Raw genomic sequence first — 22851 nt, 5'->3', positions numbered from 1 at the left:
AAATGTCCCTGTGTTTTATGTTCCATGAGCTTCTACATTATGTGAATTCACATACCTGTTATACAGCATAGTCCTGCAAAGTATGGTAATGTAACAAGCAGACACTTTACACTGCTAGCAATATGTGTTAGCTTGTGCCATTGTTTCAGGCAGCTGGGCAAAGACAGCCAGCAGTGGCTGTCTTCAATCAGCTGTATTAGTGCAGCCAGCGGTGGCTACAGTATATAAACTTAGCTGGCAGCAGCCTAGCAGCTGGTGGTAACAGCAGTCACAGAATGCATCAACAGACACCTGAAACAGCGTCACCACTGTAACACACAATGCAAGCAGCATACTACTAGGAAATAAAGCCAAACTGTAACGCAACAGGAGGTTTTGTCAACATTTAGATAGAGATAGATAGATACTTTATTAATCCTAAGGGGAAATTCACATAATCCAGCAGCAGTATACTGATACAAAAAGACAATATTAAATTAGAGTAATAAAAATGCATGTAAAAACAGACAATAACTTTGAATAATGTTAGCGTTTACCTCCCCTGGTGGAATTGAAGAGTCGAATAGTGTGGGGGAGGAACAATCTCCTCAGTCTGTCACTGAAACTACTCCTCTGCCTGGAGATGACACTGTTCAGTGAATGCAGTGGATTCTCCATGATTGACAGGAGCTTGCTTAGCACCCGTCGCTCTACCACAGATGTTAAACTGTCCAGCTTCATTCCTACAATAGAGCCTGCCTTCCTATCAAGTTTGTCCAGGTGTGAGGCATCCTTCATCTTTATGCTGCCTCCCCAGCACACCACCGCGTAGAAGAGGGCACTTGCCACAACCATCTGGTAGAACATCTGCAGCATCTTATTGCAGATGTTGGAGGACGCCAACCTTCTAAGGAAATATTGTCGGCTCTGACCTTTCTTACACAGAGCATCAGTATTGGCAGTCCAGTCCAATTTATCATCCAGCTGCACTCTCTGGTATTTATAGGTCTTCACCCCCTGCACACAGTCACCTCTGATGATCACGGGGTCCAGGAGGGGCCTGGGCCTCCTAAAATCCACCACCAGTTCCTTGGTCTTGCTGGTGTTCAAGTGTAAGTGGTTTGAGTCGCACCATTTAACAAAGTTGTTGATTAACTTCCTATACTCCTCCTCCTGCAGCTGATTACTGCCCTCTACCCTGGGATGTTGACTAATGTTGATATCTGCCTAAACACTATGTGTTGAAATAAGCCGACACCCACCCTTAAAGGGTGAAAATCCAGCAAAGTTTAATTATTAATGTGTGATACTGCAGCTCAAGATTTCATGTTCTGGAAAAGGAACAGTGCCATTCTCAAATTATATTAATGAATGTGACTTTGTGGTGTTTATTATCACTGTTGTCATACAGAAAAGAAGTACTTTATGCAAAATATTGTGTATAGATTTATAGTAGAGAGCCTTATAAATGCCACTTTAATTAGCCATTACCCCAAAATTCAGAAGCAACATTTAAACCTGTGTTTCCTTTAAAATGACCAGGGTAAGTTTGTTTGTTTGTTTATTTTTTGCTGGTATCCTAAAAGTTTCAGCTAGCGTGTTTTGTTTTTTCTTTTTTTTTTTTTAAATCATTTTATGTCATTCAGTTTTGATGTCACTATATTTTAATATAAAATAAACAAAATGAGTTAGTTGTTTAAATTAACCATATTTTATCTGTGTTTACATGGAGACCACATCATTGCTACTAGCTCGTATTGTTCGACCAAAAAAAAACTGATCACAGTTATGTTAAATTGTATATACAGTACTAACCAGGGGCAGGTGCCATTGCATGGTCATATGCCGTTCAGAAGGGACCTGCTTTTGTTCTTTTTCAATAGAACTCACTCTTGCATATTAACTCTTGAGTCAACCATTCATCCTTTTGATACCCATTTCAGTAGGATACCAGACTTGGTACAGCATCACTCTTAAAGAAACACATAAACATTGCATCACTGGAAGAAAATATATATTCATGTGAGAAGAGCTAATCCCAAAACATATATATATGTTCATGTTATAATAATGCTTTTCGTTGAGCTCTTCCAGTGTCTTAATCAGCCAGTATCCTCTCCTGTTACAAATTGTAGCTACAAGACATTAATTTTTGCTGACAAAATGTAAATCCTTTTTGTTGTAGGCCATTGCTTGCATGCTTTATCTTACTAGAATTCCTGTTATTTGCTTCTACCTTATCGCAATATTTTATAAAATAAAAAAGTGATAGTAGTAGTGTCTCAAAGAATTCCTTCACTAAATGTAATAAATCTACATCAAGATATCTATTTATTATATGTGTGCTTTTCAGTAATGCTTCATTACTGCTTTTAGTGTCACATGTTCAAATAGTAGTTTGTTTTACAGCTTTTAGCTGTAAACTGAAATTGTAATTTTACTTCGAGTTGCAAGTTATCACAATAAATTGAGGACATAATGGTAATTTTGCATGTTACTGTAAGTGTTCTACTTGGCAATCTTGTATCTGGGCATTCATTTGGATGTTAATTTGACACATATCACCTACCTTTACATCACTGAAGACCAGGTACACTCCTTCATGGTATTGGTATTCCTCAGTGGAATGCGCTCACCCATAGTGAATGACTTATTTGAGAATGGCTTGAGTAATATGATGAATAGTTCAAAATGGTTCTGTTCTATTCAAATTCACTAGACCTTGGTCCAGTCAAACATCTGTGGGAGGTGTTCATAGTCTCACAGTCGAAAGATTCTGGTTCTCAAAGGTCTTGTAGAGGTCATGCCTCAGTGGGTCAGTGGCATTTTGGCACCATGTGGTACAGCAACAGCATATTAGGCAGCTGGTCATAATGTTCTGGCTCATCAGTGTATACGTATGTATATATGCATAGTTACAGTGTGTATTATTATATAGGTACATGCACATACAGGTAAAAATAAAAAAATCCATATTTATTTACTTGGTGATTAATTTCACTTTAAAAGTTTGTTTTAAGTGCTTTAGATATTTTTTGCTTCAGTATTTTATTTTTTGTGTTCATTTTGATACAAGTTATTTACTGATTACATATTGTTTTAAAGTTTAACATTAAAACCATTTCAGAGAACAACATAAATATGTTTATACAAAGTATCATTAATACAGTTGTGAATAAAGAGAGAGAACTGCATTTCCCATTTAAATGTGTCTTTAACATTTGAAATGCTTTTGGGCCGAATAACAAGCAGTGATTACTGTGTTGTGTTTTACAGGGGCTGGAAATCACAGATACTTCATTGGATATTTATTCTTCTTACTGTGTATGCTTTGTTGGATGATTTATGGGTGCATTTTCTGTAAGTACACTACATGTTCTTTTTAGTCTTGATAGTTTTATGTATGGAAAAAAATAGTCATCTATTCCTTTATTGTAGTTCAGTTTACTAGACATTCTAATTTTTGTAAAGTGTAAGGAACACTTGTCTTGAAATCACCTTTTTTACAGGTCACCTCATATTTCAGACTAGTCAAATGCTAATTGCACTTAACTGTATGTTATGCCCCTGTGTTAGCTTGCTTTTATGTGTTCTTTTTGATTGTGCTTGGATATGACTTGACAAAAGCAATGCTCACCTCCTGCCTGTTCCCAGTAGGATGCTGCCCTACTGGCTTCTCTATACGAGATGCCCCTCTTTATGCACACTTTTTGTGCTCTAAACTGTCAGCACTCGCCCATATATAATCATACAGACATATTTAAACAAGCGCTTCTCTTGCCACTCACTATTGCACATGAGTACCATGTTAAGATCGAATCAATGACTGGTAATTTTTTTTTAACTACTACCTAAATTGTTAGAATACAGACAGCTCATCAGTATGTAGAATAGCCAATAACTCCTGCATTAGCTTAACAGTAGTGTGTAAAATATTCAGATGTTTAAGGATGCTTTCCAAAAAAATGTAACAGCCAAGGAGGATAGAGATGCCCATGAACACCAAGCAGCACCACCCTTTGAATCCTCTCTTGCTACAGAAGTCTTGAGTAGATGATCTGGTTTATGGAAACTTCTTCTAGTACAATTATCACCCTTTTATCTCTCTTTATCTTTCTCTTACCTTTTCTGTGCAGAGTTCACCGTGCAAACCAGCATCTCTAAATACACTCAGCTTTGCTTACATTAATTATTGTTGTTTTAAAACCAAAGATTAAAAATCAACAGTCCCTTTGGTCAGTCCACTATCTTTCCCTCACCTTGGTGCCATGATGTCACTCCCTTTAATATCTCCAGCTTGTCATTTCTCCATGCCCTAGACGGTGTGGTCATCTCCGTCTTTATCAATTTCATCAGGTAAACAAGTGTGTCCTTAAGTCGCCTGTTGGTGCCAGCACTCTGTTGAGATACTTTTTGCCTCCTGTATTTCTTACGTCACTTCAGGTTTTTTATGCAAGGCATCACTGCAAGACATCTTTGCTTGTTCCTATGATACTACTGTCCCACATACTACACAATCTTATCATAAAATGTTTATTTTTTTGTTTAGTTGTTATGCACTTAATAGAGTTATTCACTGTTTGTTTAAATGTGTGGCTTTCTTTATCCATTATGTGTATAACAGACTGGAGAATTCACTGTGTAACCAGCTACTCAAAGGATGGCTTATGGACATATATTACACAAATAGCCACCTGCTCTCCATGGATGTTCTGGATGTTTTTAAATAGCATTTTTCATTTTATGTGGGTTGCAGTACTAATCATGTGTCAGATGTACCAGGTAAGGAAAGTTTACATCTTCTAAGGAGGGTGGGGAGATTTTATATATTTATTTGTTTTATTTATAGTGGAAAACATTTTTCCATAATATAATTAATTTTGACATACATTTGAAGCTTAACTACAATATAGTATGATTAGATTTTTTTTTCCCTTTATAGACATTTTAGTTTTGCTTGCATGAAAAAGATTTGCTCAGAGATTGTTACTAAATGGTAAACCTAGTTACTTTTAAATGGAAGTGACAGAGATCAGACCTTAAAGGCCGGTGATGTGTTTGTTCTTATTTTTTACTCTTTATTATATTTGCAGATTGCCTGCTTAGGTGTAACTACTAATGAAAGAATGAATGCAAGAAGATATAAGCACTTTAAAGTTACAACAACATCAATTGAAAGTCCCTTCAAGTAAGTGAATATTGTAAAGATGTTACTAAGCAGAAGTGAAGACCGTCATTAAGTAGATGCTCACAAGAGTTCTGATTTGGGTCCCTTATCCCTGTTTTTTGATATTACTTTTAATTATTCAGGCAAGCAGAGGTCAAGACAAACTTCCTATTCTATCCATGATTTTTTATTATTTTGAGAATATGTCTTTAATTTTTTTAGTGTTGTGCAAAATAAATAATACAACTGCATTAGAAGCCATCAAACGCACAGAAGAAACTACTTTCAGCAAGTGAACTTCGCTTTACTGCATAATCTCTGTTCTGGAGAGGGTCGCCCCTTTTAATTAATCAAACAGTTATGTAAAATGTCAAGAAGAGCAGATTATTTCTTATATAATGCTTTTCTCATGGTTACACCTGGATACCTGAACAGAGTACAAGGTACAGGCTATAAATTAAAGAAGGTATAATTCTGGTTTCAATAACTTGCTGTGTAAATAATACAAAAGTAATGCTAATCCTGTCAAACGTTAAGTATTGCAGTTGTCACCAGGGACAAGTCCTGTAATAAATTCTAATTTGTTATTTGTTACAGAGCATCTTGTAATTTTTAGACTATAATTGCTATCAACTTAATAATAAGAGCATTAGGTTTAATCAAATTAATGTGTATAATTAATGTGTACAATAGAAGTTCTGAAATTTATTTCTTGTGCACCCACTTTAGGATTTAACAGTTTTAACTTGATTTTTTTTTTCTATTTTAAGGATGACATTAGTGTATAGCAGGGGTCAGCAACCTTTCAGCGGTGTCGTGCTGAACCTATGTTACAATGGTATTCTGCGTGCCGATATAATTTTACCAATTTTGTTATAGTATATATAGTATATAGATATAGTATCAAAATTGGTCTGGTACTTTTGAAGCCCATTGTAACAGGATCTTATGTGATTGGTCATTAAACATTTTAAAATACATAGCATCATATGTCAAAAGAATGGTTTGTCAAATTTTAATTTTCAACACATCTATTAAAAATTGTATTACAAATTATAAATTACAAGTTTTTTCAATACAAAATACATAGTTTGAATAAGAAAAAATCAAGAATTCTAATAAGATTAATCATTCTTTATTATTAATCAGAGTTATTAATCAATTAAATCGAACCAACTGTATAACTACATTTGGTGGCTTTATTTTTGGTTCCAGTTATTTGACTAAAATAAGTACTTTGTTTTTAAAGCCAGAAACAGTCCTTTTTATAGCTTCGCTTTTCTCAGCAGAGTTTTTAAACGTGGACTGATGCTGAGTTTGATAATATCTTTGTACACTTGATGTACAACACACAACACTTTCACAGCATAATGCACACACAGCACGATCCTTTTGTTGTACAAATCCATTCATTTAAGTTCACACAGATTCATTCATCCAAAAGTCTTGAAAAGAGCGAACATCAAGTTTTTGTCTTTGAGTCATTTTAGGTCAGAATATTACTTAATAATAACAACAAGAGGTCTGTTTTAATGTACCATGGCCTGCACTGAACACATGGATTCCATTTACATGTGAGTCACACATGCAAAACGTAGGTGACGGCACGAATGCGTGCGTTGTAATTAAAATATAATTTTTTACTGTATTTCAATTCAATCAGAATGCCATTGAAAACCGTTCTGCGTGCCTTAGGTTGCCGACCCCTGGTGTATAGTTTTCCATGTGCAATTACAATGAAACTTGAACTGTTATCTCTTTTATAACAACAAGAGTTAAAGAGATTACATTAAACAATGAGATACAATTAAATTGCTCAGGCTTGCATTTATGGCAAAAAAAAAAAAAAAAGTTTGTAACCTTATTTTTTGTGTCTTCTCCCCACCCCCTTTTCTTTTCCGTATCAAGCCATGGATGTTTGCGCAATATCATAGACTTCTTTGAGTACAGATGCTGTGGTCTCATGCGACCTGTGATTGTAGACTGGACAAAGCAGTTCACAATAGAATACGATCAGACCTCAGGATCAGGATATCAGCTGGTGTAGCTGTGCTGGGGCTTCCTTCCAGTCATATCAATCATTGGCTTTTATTTCTGGAGTGGTGCCTGAGAAATTCACACCTGCGGAGACTGATGTCAGCTCAGATAAGCATGCGGTTGTGGGGATGCAGAGGGACAAGAAACAGTGCCTCCTTTTCACCTGAAGTTTTGAACACTCGGACAGTTTAAAAACTGCCAACACACATCTCTAGGACTAAGAAGATAACAAAAGGGATTTGTTTGTTCTTGGAGAAAGGGAGTCATTTGCAATATGTTATTGCAACATTGTATTTCCGTTTGTTTTTTGTTCTGTTGCACCACTTTGGTTTTCCCCCCTTTGATTATAGTGATGTTTTTTCTTTGGGGAGGCAAATTTAAGCTTGACACTTAACATTTCCATAAAAGTTTACCATTGGACTTGAGGAGGGAATGGTTTATAAAGATTGAAATGATAGTTTAATTCTTCAGGGAATGGCCAGTGGAGAAGAGAAGAGTCTGATTTCTCATTTCATGTCATCTTTTGAGAATCAGTATAAACCGCCTTCAAATATGTGACATTAATTTAGGTAAATGGGAGAGTCTTATCCACATAAGTTATGACTGAATACATAAGCAGTGTTCTACTTAGCATAGGCACTCCTTTGTAACTGATGTATTTATTTTTTTTTTAAACTTTTTATAGATTTATAAGTTATTAATAGATGAGGTACTATTGAGAGAGAGCTGCATTTTATATTTTAATTGAAAAAAGCCACCTCATTATCAACCAGAGTGATTCAACTAGCACATACAGTAAGTGCCACAGACTTGGGGTGACAATAATTCATTAAAAGAGATGACTGTCTGTACAAGAAGGTGAAGTTTATGGAATTGTTAAGACTTTGAATTGATCTTAATGCTAATTTAATTTTTTTTCTTCACTTCATTGCACTGATTTTTTTTTTTTCTTTTGTACCCACTTTGAATAATGTGAGCTAATTTAAGGCTTCCAGAAAACAGCAGGACAGTCCATATCTTATTACACTCTCCCACCTGGAAGCTGAATCAAATTGAAGACGAGAGCTCGAAGCACGTCTAGAAAACCAACAAGTGTAAAGAATGTTTGTCTGTATATAAATGATTTAGTTTACCCCTCTTGTGCGTGACGTGTTAGTTAAAGCTGCTCATTTTATTTTACACGACCAAAAAAAAGGAGCTAATAATAAACTTGTATGACCTGTAGCCTTTAGCATTTAGTGATGTCCAGCTCTGCTGATTTATATGCATTTTACTCAACAGTTTCACTGCATGCATTTTGCTTGAAAATTTGGTGGTCCCCATAACGTAGGACATTACTGTCACAGAAAATTCCCAGCATTTATCCAGTAACTTGCTCACAGGTGAGGAGAGCTTCTTTTGTAAATATGTTATTGTCTGGTAATTGCAAAAAGAGGGTCTATTTTCTTTGGAAATGCAGTGTATCTAATTTGCAAGTGCCAGATACCAAAGTTGCTTTAAAAAAAAAGAAAATACAGCAGTGTACCAATTACTATTTCAGTGTTTAATATTTGAGGTGGGGGTTTGGTTGGGAGGGAAATTTTTAAATTATTTATATGCGTTTTTGGTTGTGCTGGGTTCATTTGATGTAAAATTGTAAAAGTAAAAGAAAACCAACAATTATTTTAACAACTGTAAAGCAGGCTATGTGACCATATTTATTTTTCATTTTATACCTAATCTTACAGTGCTGAGCTGGCAAAACCCTTCATCTAAGAGTCATGCAGCTGCACATGAGAATGGGTGTGTTTGAACTCTCCCAGGTTTTCATCGTTTACTTTTACATATAATTAATTTACAGTATAACATGCATTTATTCAAGGTGAGTTAGAGATCATTAGTGCATGAAGACAAATGTGTGGGGGAACCATGCAAGCATTAAAGCATCAGTGCTGTGTTATGTTATTCTGTAAGTGCACAGAAACAAAGAACATCACAATAAAACCAGAATAAGACAATGACTTCAATTAAAATGCAATTCAAGAAACTAGAGTGGAGTAGGAGCCATGTGGCTTCAGCAAATGACAATTATAGAGCATCTCACAGGATGCAGAATAATAAACAGTGCCATTACAGTTTGTGTGATTTGTTGTACTAGTCTGTTGTATGTGAAGAGAACAAAAAGTTAAATGGCAATCAGAATTGAGTAACATGGCTAGAACGTATACAGGAGGATGTGCCATATTCTGAAAGAAATTTGTTTTGCTCCCTGTTCACTTCCAGTCCGTTTCTGTTGTTGTTTTTTTTTTGTAACTTCCTATTCTCAACATTGTTCTAAAGAGTCTAACGGTGCAATATTATTTGTACACTAGTACAGTCTTGATATGATTCTTGTACCAGTAAGGCCTTTTTGTAGTAAAATCCAGTAGGTAAATGGAAAGTACATGGAAGTTTCTTTTAATATGTGGTGACCATAATATTTATGACTTAATCTGTGCAGACAGATACCAAACTCTCAGTGAGTTCTCGGCCACAAAATATTTACTAAATTTGCAATACCTTAATTTGCCTTGTAGCAAACAATGCCAGTTTAGGCTCAAGTGTCATAATATTTAGGTAGATGGTACTTGATTTGGCTTTTCATAGAGGCTCTTTAAATAAATAAATATGTGCACATACACACAGTGTGTGTCTGTTTGTGCATGTATGCGTATATGTATATGTATGTAAATATATATATATTGTATGTATGTAAAATTCCGTTGCAACAAATATCTTTAGAACAAAATTTTCATTACAATGAAGTATTTTTAGGGTCCCGACAGCTTCCCCATATGACGTTAGTCTATAGAAATCTCGTTACTACGAAGTACATTCAGCAGATACTTTCATTACAGTGAAGTGCACAAAACACCTTCAAATGCCTAAATTAATCATCCACAGAGTTCTGTGGCTGCAGCTTAGTTGTGCACAACGATCCCCAAGCACAAACATTGTAATTTTTTTTTTTCTTTCTTCAAACTTTTCTCATACTGGTTTGTGTTTTGCCTTTTTTGTTTTCTGCGGTTTTCAGTGATACCTTTTGCTTATTGCTTGTCAACATTTGAAAAACATCCAATGGAATTTAACTAATTGTCACCCTCCTATAGAAACGGCAGACACAAAAAAACGATAACAGTTCATATTAGAAAAAAAAAACTTTAATTTTTTGCAGCTCTCAATTGCGGCAAAAAGAAAAAAGACGTTGCCAGTGAATTCAGAATTTCGCCATCGACACTGTCAACTTTCTTGAAAGACTGAGCAAAAAAAGAAGAAAAATCTCAGGTGGCCAAGGTATGCAAACTGCTGCATCTGAAGATGTCGAAAAAGCTGTTTTTATGTGGTTCAATGATGCTCGTTCAAGAAACATTCCTATTAATACGGCTCCCATTCAAGAAAATGTGAGGTTTATAAACTCTCTTGGGACCTCCATCAACTAGACAGCACGCAATAGAGCGTCCTGAAGTGTGATCTTCGTGTCTGTACGGGGCAACAGCAGGCTCACAGCTATGCTGTGTCTCTCCGCCAAAGTAAACAGTAAAGATCTCAATGGGTGATGCAATGTAAGGAGCACATAAATTGTAAATGCAGATAACAGGATTACTTGATCACTGACCTGGCCACGATCCTGCCTGACTACTATGTCTGTGTATAGCAGAGTGGCAGATCATGCTGCAATAAATAACTGTGCTGTTCCTGTTTCATGCTGAATAAAGCTAGTTTTGCTAAAGAATTATTGAGACTAAGCCTCGTCTTGGGGTGCAAGACAGGGACTTGCAGCACAACCCCAATCTTTTAGGATTTGCTTCTGTGGCGCTTCACTGCACCACTGTGAGCCTGCTATTGCCCTGCCCCAGCAACGGATCTTCCACAGATGCTTCAATCACGCTTCAGTGTGTTGTTCTAGTTGGGTAGGGAGTGGGGTCCCAAAAGTGTTCAGAAACCTCACAATATGAAGAAGAAAAGGATGATTTCACTTCTGATTGATAACTGTGCTGCACACAACATGCTTCCACATTTAGATAATGTTTGCGTTGAATTCCTCCCACCCAATTGCACAGCAGTGCTTCAGCTATTGGATTTGGGCATCATTCGCACCCTGAAAGTATATTTTTACAAGGAAATGCTGAGAAAAATTCTCGTCAGCATAACTTGTAGGCAGGAGGAGATTAAAATTAACGTGAAAGAAGCTATTGAAATGATTGCAAACGCCTGGACACACAGTCATGGCCGAAATTATCGACACCCCTGGAATTTTCACAGAAAATTGTTGCAATTACAAATGTTTTGGTATACACGTTTATTTCCTTTATGTGCATTAGAATAACACAAAAAAACAGAGAAAAAAAGCCAAAACTCAAAAACCGGGCTGGGCAAAATTATTGGCACCCTCAACTTAAAGTACGCCCTTTGGAAAAAATAACTGAAATCAAGCGCTTCCTATAACCATCAACAAGCTTGTTACACCTTTCATCTGGAATTTCTTACCACTCTTCATTTCAAACTGCTCAAGGTCTCTCAGATTTGAAGGGCGCCTTCTCCCAACGGCAATTTTAAGATCTCTCCAGTGTTCAATCGGATTTAGACCTGGACTCCTTGCTGGCCACTTCAGAACTCTCCAGCGCTTTGTCTTCAACCATTTCTGGGTGCTTTTAGAGGTATATTTGGGGGTCATTGTCCTGCTGGAAACCCATGACCTCTGACACAGACCCAGCTTTCTGACACTGGGCCTTACATTGCGCCCCAATATCTTTTGGTAGTCTTCAGATTTCATGATGCCTTGCACACAGTCAAGGCATCCAGTGGCAGAGGCAGCAAAACATCCTAGAACCTCCACCATGTTTGACTGTAGGTACTGTGTTCTTTTCTTTGTAGGCCTCATTCTGTTTTCTGTAAACAGTAGAATGATGAGCTTTACCTAAAAGCTCTACCTTGGTCTCATCTGTCCACAAGACGTTCGCCCAGTAGGATTTTGGCTTCCTCAAGTACATTTTGGCAAACTCCAGTCTGGCTTTTTATGTTTGTGTCAGCAGTGGGGTCCTCCTGGCTCTCCTACCATAGCGCTTCATTTCGTTCAGATGTTGACGGATAGTTTGAGCTGACACTGTTGCACCCTGAGTCTGCAGAACAGCTTGAATATGTTTTGAAGTTGATTGGGGCTCTTTATCCACCATTTGGACTATCATTTGTTACAGTCTTTTATGAATCTGTCCTCATCCAGGGTGAACTTCTAGATTATGTTGCGCACAGTGGACAAAGGAACATGAAGCTCTCTGGCGATGGACTTGTAGCCTTAAGATTGTTGATATTTTTCCACAATTTTTGTTCTCAAGTCCTCAGACAATTCTCTGCTCTTCTTTCTGTTCTCCATGTGTGGCACACTCAGACACACAACAGAAAGATTGAGTCTATTTTTCTCCATTTTAACTAACTTCAGGTGTGATTGCTATATTACCAGCACCTGTTTCTTGCCCCAGGTGAGTTCAAACGAGCATCATATGCTTGAAATAAAACAATTTACCCACAGTTTTGAAAAGGTGCCAATAATTTTGTCCGATCCATTTTTGGGGCTCTGTGTGAAATGTCAGATTTGGCTTTTTTCTCTGTTTTTTTTGTGTTGTTCCAATGCACATTAAAGGAAATAAACGTGTGTATACCAAAACATTTGTAATTGCAACAATTGTCTGGGAGAAATGGTGCATTTTCTGGGATAATTCCAGGGGTGCCGATAATTTCAGCCATGACTGTAAGTTAAAGAACACTATAGTAACAAATACAGAATTTCATTACAGTGAAGTATTTTTTAGGTCCCTGGGAGTTCGTTGTAATGGAATTTTACCTGTATATATTTACACACACCAGAATGACTGAAAACGCAGAAAATTAAAAAGATAGACAAAATGTATGACTTGGTAGCCCCAGTGGGGTGTTCATTATGCAGACATATTGCTGTTGGTACAAAAGGAGCCCCAGTGTCATTTCTTGACACACACTAGCTGAAAGTCCTCTGTGTTTGTGTGTCATAGAGAGGATGTGCAGTGTTGTTCATACTGTAATGGCACTCAGATTTGTTTTAATTCTCTCGTTCACTACTATGTCCTGTGGGTCCAGAGTTATGCCCTGCTCTTCAGACAAGCAATATGATAATCCCTTCAAGGTTTTTTTTTTATTTTTATTATATCATGATTTGTTCATAAATAGCTGTATTCACTATAGATTTATAAGAACTCAGCTGTGCTACCAATTTAAGATGGGCTGAGATATAAGTAATCATCTTGGACCTCAGTATTAATGTTTGCAGTCCTCCATCTATAATAAAATATGCATTGCATTTGTCACTTCAACAGATGGGGGCTTCAGCACAAACATCTGTAGTAATAAAATGCATTACTTTGAATGTTTGTAATGCACCGTCTGTTTGAATGACAGAGACCTAGCAGCTAGCCAGACACAAATATTTAGACACTTACCCTTTTGTTAAGGTGGTTTGGGTCGGATATTCATTTTCATTGCCTATTTCTCCTAGGCCAGTGTTTCTCAGCCTCGCTCCTGGGTACCCACTGTGGCTGCACATTTTTGTTCCAACCAGCTTCTGTTTTTAATTGGACTCCTCGGCTAATTAAGTGAACTGTTACTTCCCAAGTTCTGTGTTTTGGAGTCAATGGAGAAATAACAAAACTAAGTTTGGTAAAAAAAATAAGAAGGGGTCTGAGTTGCCTCGAAAGCTTGCATATTGTACTCTTTTTAGTTGGCCAATAAAATGTTTCATTTTGCTTGGCTTTTCTCTACGTAAAAAAAATAATAATAATAAAATGTACCAAGCAGTTAAATGGGTATCTTTTTTTTTCTTAACAAAGTGTTGTCTCAATTTTCATTCTACTTTTCCAGGTGTTCAAATTGTTAAATTAATCCATTATTTACTAATTGGTGGGTCTGATGCTAAAGTAATTGCAGCCTTTCGTGATTATGTTGTTTGCCAGTGTGTCTGGTCTGCTCAGTTTTAATTGTCATTAATAAGACACAACAAAGGAGGAAAACGCAAAACATAACGAAATCAACAAAAGAGAGTCAAGCATTTAAATCAATAGCAAAAGCAGAAATATTTCTAAATGTCTTATAAATATAAAAATCATGTTGCTATGCTTTTCTGAATGTAGTGTAAAAGAAAAATAATAGCAGCTATTTAAATGAGCTCAGTGTTATCAGGTGTTGTCACTGATTAGGAGTCTGGTTGGAACAAAAACCTGCAGCCACAGGGGGTCCACAGGACCAACGTTGAGAAACACTGACCTAGATAATGACTAATAGTGGACTAGCTAAAGCATTCTCATTTCATGCACATTAGGAAAATGTTGAAGTTTGATTTGAATAAGTCTTTAAAAGTGTTTTGATTTGTAAATGTGAAGATCAGTGTTAAACAGTGAAATGAAAAAGTTCAGGAATTGGCTCAGGTAAAAGTGTAAGGCGTGGGACAAAAAACAAGCAAGCAATAGTTATGCTGCTTTGTGGTAATGGCTTTAATAGATTATCATGGAGTCATCTGTGAAAAAATATATATATATATATTTTATATATATATATATATATATTATATAAACAAGTGGTCATAGAACTAAAAAAAAAAATAACAAAGGCTGGATTGTATTCCTGGCATACATAGCATTAAATCATATCAAGTGTTATTTGTCACATACAAGTTATACAAACAGTACAGTATGTAGTCAAATGATTAGAATACTTCATGAAACCCAAAGTAGAAGGTGACAAAAAAGTAAATAAAATAATACTTAACATTAAGTAACTGATCAGAGCTGGCAGTGGTTCTTCCTTGAGAAGGACAATTAGTTTGGTTCCTTTGTGAGTTGGGATTGGCCCCATGAATGGGTGCTTTGTTGTGTAAGCCCCCTATCCAAGGGCGACTCCCGCCATGCACCCAGGGCTGTGCTGTGGCTCCCCATGACCCAGAATTAGATGAAACATCTGTAGGAATGCTATGCCACATCTTCAGTCTCAATGCAAAGCAATTTAGAGTTTCTTAGTAACTCGGAAGTAGTTTATATCGACTTACCGACTGTCACGTGCTCCGGTATGCACTTGCTGGACGTTAGACTCCTCCACAAGAGCAGAGGACTGAAGGTGGTGTGAAGCGTCTTCTCTGAGGTGGACACCCAAGTTTGTTTGTGTACTGTGACTTTATGCAAGTACAAGAAATCTGAACATTTTGTAGCATAGTTGAATGCCATCAAGTGTAGTTGCATGCCTGCTCTGCTTCTTGAGGTTTTACCCAAAAGGCCACTTGTTTTGAACATTTGTGTAGTCGTAGTCACTCGTACCATTTTTATTTAAAGGATGGTGTTATATCTTTGAGTAAAACCTCAATTTCTATTCATTTATGAAAGGTTTCTGAGGGATACATTTGAAATGAGTACGGTAATGTAATTTATTTTTTTATGCCCTGATTTAAAACACACTTTGTTTTTCACCGACATCCCAATGACTTTTCAGTGGATTTTTTTTTTTTTGATCAAATGCAGTAAGCTTGAGCTGTTGAAACCTGAAGGCTGCTTAACAAGATCTTTGCCAGGATGGGATTCCGTGGTACTAAAAAACTTACAAAACCCTTCAGAATTTTCTTCATAAATATGACATAAGAGGTGATGAGGATTTTACACAATTAAACAAATGATGTGAAATCATTCCACTTGTTCATTTATTTATTGAGGAAAATGAGCCAATGTTACATATTTGAGTATGAAAACGTAGCCGAGCCTGTAGGCTTATCAGTTCATGTGAGTCGGGTGTTTCAGACGATGGCGTCTCGAGCAGGTGGGATTGTGGGAGTTCCTGCCCCATTTAAGGAACTGAAATCTGGATCTTCACCACAGAGGTTTATGGAGATGTGTCTTGTTTTGATCAAGGGAGAGCTCTGAGGACCTCAGATGAAAGTACAGAAGCGTTTCGAAAACATGTTTGGACTCCAGCAGTCCACTGTCGGGCAGGACTGGCCTGCAAATCAAACTCCATTGTTACCCTCCTCATTAGTGGTCGACCAACAAAGATCAATCTTAGAGCAAGACATGTAATATTCCAAGAGGTCACAAACAACCCCAGGGTAGTGTCGTAGGATCTAAGGGATTGTCTTGCATTGATTAACGCTGCTGTTCATGAGTCCACCATCAGGAGAACACTAAACAACAATGGTGTGCATGGGAGGGTTAAAAAGGAGAAAGCCTCTACTCTCCAAGAAGAACCTTGCTGCCAGTCTAAAGTTTGCTGAAGACCAAGTAGTCAAGCCAAGAAAGCTTTTGGAAGAATGTGCTCTGGACAGTGGAGTCCAAAATGGATTGCTTTGGCTTGAATGGCGACCCGGTATGTTTGGCAAAAAGCAAACACGGCATTCTAGCATAAGAAAGCTATGCCCTCTGTGAAACATGAAAGTAGTGTCATGGTTTGGGCCTGCTTTGCTCTCTGCTTGCCAGGGTGGCTCACCATCATTGGTGGAACTGTGAATTCTGAATTGTAAACGCAAATTATGCAGGGAAATGTCATGGTATCCATCTATGAATGAGTGCAAGAGAAAGTGAGCCTAAACACTCAAGTCATTCCACCACAGAATGGCTAAAGCAGACCAAGTGTTATGTTTTAAGTCCTCACCGTAATCCTATAGAAACGTGAAAAGCTCTGTGGATCAAACCGTTAATGCAAGGAAGCCCACCAACCTCCCCGAGTTGAAGCAGTTCTGCATTGAAGAATGGGCCGCAGTTCCTCCAAGCTGATGGAAGAGAAAGTGGAGCTGTTTAGTTGACGCACAAGGGGGTGACGGCAATTACTGAAAACAAAGATTCACAGACGCGGACGTAAATCTGTAACACACAAGTGGAATGTGTTTGGGTCATTTGTTTCATTGTGTTCCCTATGCAATTGTAGGACTTTTCAGGTGAAAATCTGATCCCATTTTAGGGCATAAGTATGCAGAAATGGAGATAATTCACATGCATTCTTGTAGCATTGTAGCTCAGTGGTTCTCAAACTGTGGGGCTCGAAGATGTGAAAAAAAGAAAATATGAAAAATACATCTACTGAAACCAAAACAAATGAACTTAAACTGCATTCAGATAGTAGAAAAATAAATATAGAGTTAGATAAATGTCGATAAAAGTTAAGTAGGTCTAATAAAATATGCATCTACGATATGTCATTAATTAAAAAAGAGCAAAATGGTATTAGTGGGTTCCTTTCAAAAAAACATGGGAGGGCGCGCGTGCGCGCGATTAAAACAGTTATGAAAACTCGGGTCGCAAATACGTAAAGGTTGAGAAACGCTGGTGTAGCTGATGATGTTAAGTCTGAGAAAATTCTGAAGATTTTTAATTTGCAGTTGAACTTTTTAATAACACGCATTGGTTCTTAGCTCCTCGACCACAGTGGATTGAGGATTGGTGCGTGTTTTGTGCTGGTCGAGTTCTGTTTTCCTCTGCTTTCCTCTTTCCTATTCTTGAATGCCTCAAATCCCTTAGACTCACCACTACTTATAAGATATTGTACTTTATAACATCTCCCCACCTTCCCGTCTACATTTGTAACCTCAGGCAATTAGATGTAGTAAAGAACAAACAGGAGTTAAGTTACAACTTAAATAATACATTATTGATAATAGTCATAAATGACAAAAAGCAAAGTGCATTTGAATATTGGCCTCCATACAACCTGATAAATGCTGCTGTGTTATTTCAGGCGGCACACGGACTTGGTAGTTACAGTAAGTTGTCATTTCTGGTCGGCCTTCTTCAGAACAGGCTGCATGCTTGTCTCAGTATGGCTGCTGAGTTGTGGTCTTCTGTGTGAGATGCTCCTTCATGATGATGATGATGATGATGTAAGAGAGAGACAGGAGGGTAAGCAAGCACATTTATGGACTCTGTCAAAGCCCTACAACCAGTAGGGAAGTTGTGGTCCTTAATGGCTTCTGATTTAAAACCAAACCAGTTGAATTCTGGTGCGACACAATGGTTTCACACCGGTTCATTTTTGGTACGGTAAGGCTTGCCAGCTTGGTAGTTGGCCTCCTTGCGTGGGTTGATTGAGGGAGTCCTTCCAAGAATTACTTGCCAAACTGGTTTAAGGCACTTCATAAAATTAGAAACACTCAGTCCTAAAGACCTTTGGGTCTTAACCATCAAACCATTGTAATGTAACACTTACATTACATTGCTTTGTCTAAGTTGCAAATAGAGACATACAAAATATTTATCGACTTATGTGCAAAATTTCACACCACAGCAGTGCCTGTCACATTTGTATCATTTCTTGTATCACATTTGTTTGAGCTCTGCTAATTCCTAAATTTCCTAGATGCCTAGACCAGAAGGGAATGATAAACCAGGAATTCATCTTGAAGTTCTACACTGCTGTGCAGGAGGACATGACAGTCCAGGAGAGCTGTGAGGACGCAAGGTCTTTGTTAAGGAATTGACAGCACAGCCTGCGTGATTCAATGTTTGTATACAGAAATGCACTGGGGGGGTCCATGACTGGCAGAAAGAGGGGTTTCATCCTTGACAAATTACAATGTAAAAATAGTGACCAGGAGCCATTGGCTGTAATATCACGCCATTCTGCGCTGCGGTGATTAGCTGGCTCAGTGTAACATTTACAGCAAAGTCTAAATGATATCTCACTTGATGGTGAGGCTGTGGAGCAGCAAGATGGAGCTTCTCTTTGTGCGAGTTTCAGTCCGCCCGTGGTCTTTCAGGTCCAGCATAAGGAGCTAAGTGTGTGTCAGCTATTCTTAATTAGCAAGTTACTAAAAAGTCCTGTCCGCGTCAACATGGCGGTCATTCATGTAAAACACAAGTCTGCTTTATTATTTCCTAGATTGCCGCGTCGGTCACGATTAAGGACTACAGGTTAGTGCAGTTTGATTTTTACTTCCATTCAGGACAAAGCTGCGTCCGCTCCACTTGTGTAATCAGTTTTTCGTTCATACATTTAATGTTCGCACAAGCGCCATCACGAGGCAAGTTGTTGGGTAATTTGCTAAGTAAAATAAGTGTTGTGTAGGCTGCGGGATTGAAATCTACATAAAACGTGAGTATTAAGTGAATTGGGAATCCACAGCAGTTAGCTGGTAAGGTTAAGTTTGACAATATCAGGATGTGTCCAGCAGGGAGCGCTAGCTCCTCAGAAGGTTCAGGGTGGGAGTCGCGTGGTTGAAGGTTCCGCTTACGAGTGCCACCTCAAAATCACAAGGGTGGCAACACAAATGAGTTTATCCTGGCCGGGTATTAATAATCTTTCAGCCTACAAATCCACGGTCAAGCGCTGTTTGAAGACCCCTGAAGTTAACTGAGGTGCCTCAAGCAAGTCAGCTGAGGTTCATTGTACCCCAGCTGTTACCTTCTCCAGATACTGCACAAGTTTGGAGTCCAGGGTTATGGAGGGGCAGTAATTCAAAATTCTGGGGTCTCAAATCGCCCGAGTGAAGCAACTCTTTTGGTAGAAAAGAGCAGTCAATGGCTAACCAGGAGCTGCCCTGTAGAGCCCATGGATGTGCAGTCTATGGCATGAGAATGAAACCAAAGGCAAGAACTGCAAGATAAAAGGCCAAGCGAGGTTTCTGACATAAAGGTAAAGCTCATCAAAAATAGCGAATGTATTTTGTATATGAACGAGTAACGTGTTATTTCATAAGCAGGCCATTAATGAGTGTAAAGCTTATTAAATGAACAGAGTGGTGGCAACACAAGAACACAGAAAGGCAGCTGAAGAGTAGCCAGCCTTCCGATGGATGGATGGAGCTTCACAAAGCAGAACCCATGAAGGTGAGTCCATATTCACCAAACTTTGCAATGGAAACGGTTAAAATACGTTCTCACGTTGAATTACCAAATTCTTCAGCTGCTTTTGTTCCTGCCGTCCCTCAATTTGTGGGTCTCTGTGTGACAAACCAGATGAGTTCCTAGACGTTGGGGACACCCTACCTTTAATCTTCTTCCAGTTTGTTTGGTGGATTTTAAAGTGTCGCACATAATAAACGTGACGTCTGTCATGTCACCTGCCTTGAACATTCGACCTTTCCCAGTGGCCAGAATGTGGTCGGCAGTTGTGCCTCATCTCGCATTTCATATGTGGCCTCAGTTGGAGGTGGTCTTCCGCATCCCCTGTTCTCGCACACTGGGACTCCCGAGACTTTCTCTTAACTCCCCCTCCGGCGTTATGTTTGTGTCCCAACATTTCATGTCCTTCCTTCGAGCCATGTGCCTGCCATATGGCCTCCTCTAGCTGAACCCTTTGAATCTTTGGATTCACTTAATTTAGTTTTCCGTTACCTGGCTGAGAGTTTAAAATGGCTGGCAACTTGTCCGCTTAAAGCCACGTCCGCTCCCTAAATGGCCATCACTTGTAGTTTGATGACTATACTTTGCCAGGGGCTCATGTTAAAATGTTGTTTAAAATGTTTATTCTTTTTAGTTTGCTTGATGCCCTTTTACCAGATTGACTTTCAACTTACATTTTTCCCCGCAGTTGGAGCTCAAGCTTCTGAAGTGGAGCCTCGTGGTCACACACATGGTGTCAGAAGTGGGATCTGAGTCCACAGCTTCAGTGTTTGCAATCCAAAGCCTTGGCCACTAAGCCACAAAGCTCAAATAAAGAATAGTAGAAGTATTTTCAAAGTTTAAGGGTATGTAATATTGTGTGCTAAAATTAAACGAAAGTTCCAGCATTTGGCCATTTCATTGGGTCCGCCTGTCTATGACTGGCCTGCAGAGCAGACTGAAATATCTGTGGCGTGAGGTAAGAAAGATGTGTAGGGATTTTGGTCCATGATGGCTGCAGTTGCTTTTGGCAGTGAACATCCCTTCGAGACATGGAGACCATGTAGGCCATCGTAGCGAATGGAAGTCTCTGCTGTGTTTGTGGAAGCACTTTGAGACGATGTGTGCTTTGTGACGTGCAAGAAGTTATCTGTGTGAAGAAGGTAGCACCGTAGCCGTAAAAGGATGCAAGTCATAAAAAGTGAGGCTGAAGGTATGCTGTGGTGCAGTGGGTTACCAGGACTAGTGTGTGCCAACACACCATTATGCTACCACCAGCAGCTGCACTCAACAGAGTGTAATTGCAGACCCCAGTGCCAATGAGGTAATGCCCCAACATCACAAAATGTAACACCCATCACATTAGACTTAGGTTAGCATTAGGGCCCCGTTGCTGTCTAGTTAAGGTTAGGGTTGTGGGCATTACCTGACCTACAGTATGTCGAAAGTATTGCAGCCTTCAGTGAGACCCTTCTAGCCGCACCGACGTTACGACATCTGCATGTCGAAGCAAAAACTGACTCTGTAGACCAGGTGACATTTTTCCAATCTCAGTCATCCAGCTGTGATGACAGCAGCCCACTGTAGCCTCACTGACTGGACCTCAACCTCCTATGCTTGTTCTGTTGTAGTCCATCTTCTTCACGCTCCACTGCGTTGATGCCTTTCTGCACACCATTGTTACAAAGAGCTGAAGTGTGAGTAATGGTGGCCTTTCTGTTAGCCTGGGATGTTTTCCTCCACTGAACTGCTGCTTTCTGGATGTTTTTGTTTATCTCACCATCCTCAGTAAACTCCAGAGACTGCAGTGCATGAACATCTCACCAGGGATTCTAGTTGTTTCCGAAGTGCTGCCACAACCAAAGTCAAGTAAATGTGACCGTGTCTTCCTGGTATGTTGAGCGAGTTGTAGCCACGTAGCTGGCGCCGCCAGATGAACAGGTGGACCTAACCTCCTCTGATCACCTTCTATGATGGCTTCTGCTTGATTTAGCTATTCAGTGTGGTGATGCGGGTTCAGCTCTTCCCTTTTGGGAACCTCCCTGACCCAACAACATCAGTAATGTAACCGGACGAGCTTGGCAAATGCGAACAAATCTCAATCAGAGCAAGGCAATGGTGGAAAAGTGCTTTTATTAAAACAAAATCACAACAGTGGCCATAGTGCAGTTCTCCAAATAAATAATCCATAAAAGGGTAAAAATAAAATCCAAATGTTTAAGACGAGACTAAAAACCTGCAGCCGTCACTGGGGCAAATCAGCCAAGCACAGCTCCCTCCATGTCTCTCCAGCTCGGGGGTCCCTTGGAAGGATGCCACCTCGACCAAACCCACTCCTATACATAATCAGTGGGTACGATCCTGTGACGCGAGTGCCAATCGCTCTCTCTAACATGGCACCCCTGCCCGCACTGACATCTCTCGACTGGATTGTCCACTCTCTTTTCCCAAGTGCTGCTCTCCACCTCTGTCTCTCTTCTGTGTCGGCCTGTACTTATACGGCTCTGTGGGGGGGGGGCCCCTCAATCGTGCACCGCAGGAAGCCAATGAAGCAATTGAGAATGATCGATCACACCCTCACGTGCAAGTGCGACTCGCCCCAATTACCTCATCAACTCCCCGCACCTCCACGAGCGCACCCACGGGGACTGGCATGGCCAAATGGATTATTTAAAAAAAAAACAAAAAAAAACTGGCCTTTCATTCAGAGACGCGGGCCTGCTACTCTGCAAATTCAAGTCATCTTCATGTTCGTGGTAATAAATGCTGGCCCGTTACATAAATGTGTTTATGGGTGTAAGAAAATAAAAAAAAAACACCTTTCAGCATTCATAT

The 22851-nt window shown here is 39.0% G+C and overlaps 1 protein-coding gene across 1 annotated transcript in view; it reads left to right on the top strand.

The window, feature by feature from the left end:
• zdhhc17 (zinc finger DHHC-type palmitoyltransferase 17) overlaps positions 1-8712 on the top strand; it is a 133937-nt gene extending 125225 nt beyond the window's left edge. The window contains exons 15-18 of the mRNA XM_039762198.1: positions 3256-3339; positions 4604-4761; positions 5073-5167; positions 7055-8712. Of these exons, the coding sequence (XP_039618132.1) occupies positions 3256-3339; positions 4604-4761; positions 5073-5167; positions 7055-7193 (476 nt within the window). The 3' untranslated portion in view covers positions 7194-8712. The remainder of the gene's footprint in view (positions 1-3255; positions 3340-4603; positions 4762-5072; positions 5168-7054) is intronic.
• Positions 8713-22851: the final 14139 nt, after the last annotated feature.

This window comes from Polypterus senegalus, chromosome 8 (genome assembly GCF_016835505.1).
Source record: "Polypterus senegalus isolate Bchr_013 chromosome 8, ASM1683550v1, whole genome shotgun sequence".
Taxonomy (NCBI): Eukaryota; Metazoa; Chordata; class Cladistia; order Polypteriformes; family Polypteridae; genus Polypterus; species Polypterus senegalus.
This window is presented reverse-complemented; position numbering and strand designations above follow the sequence as displayed.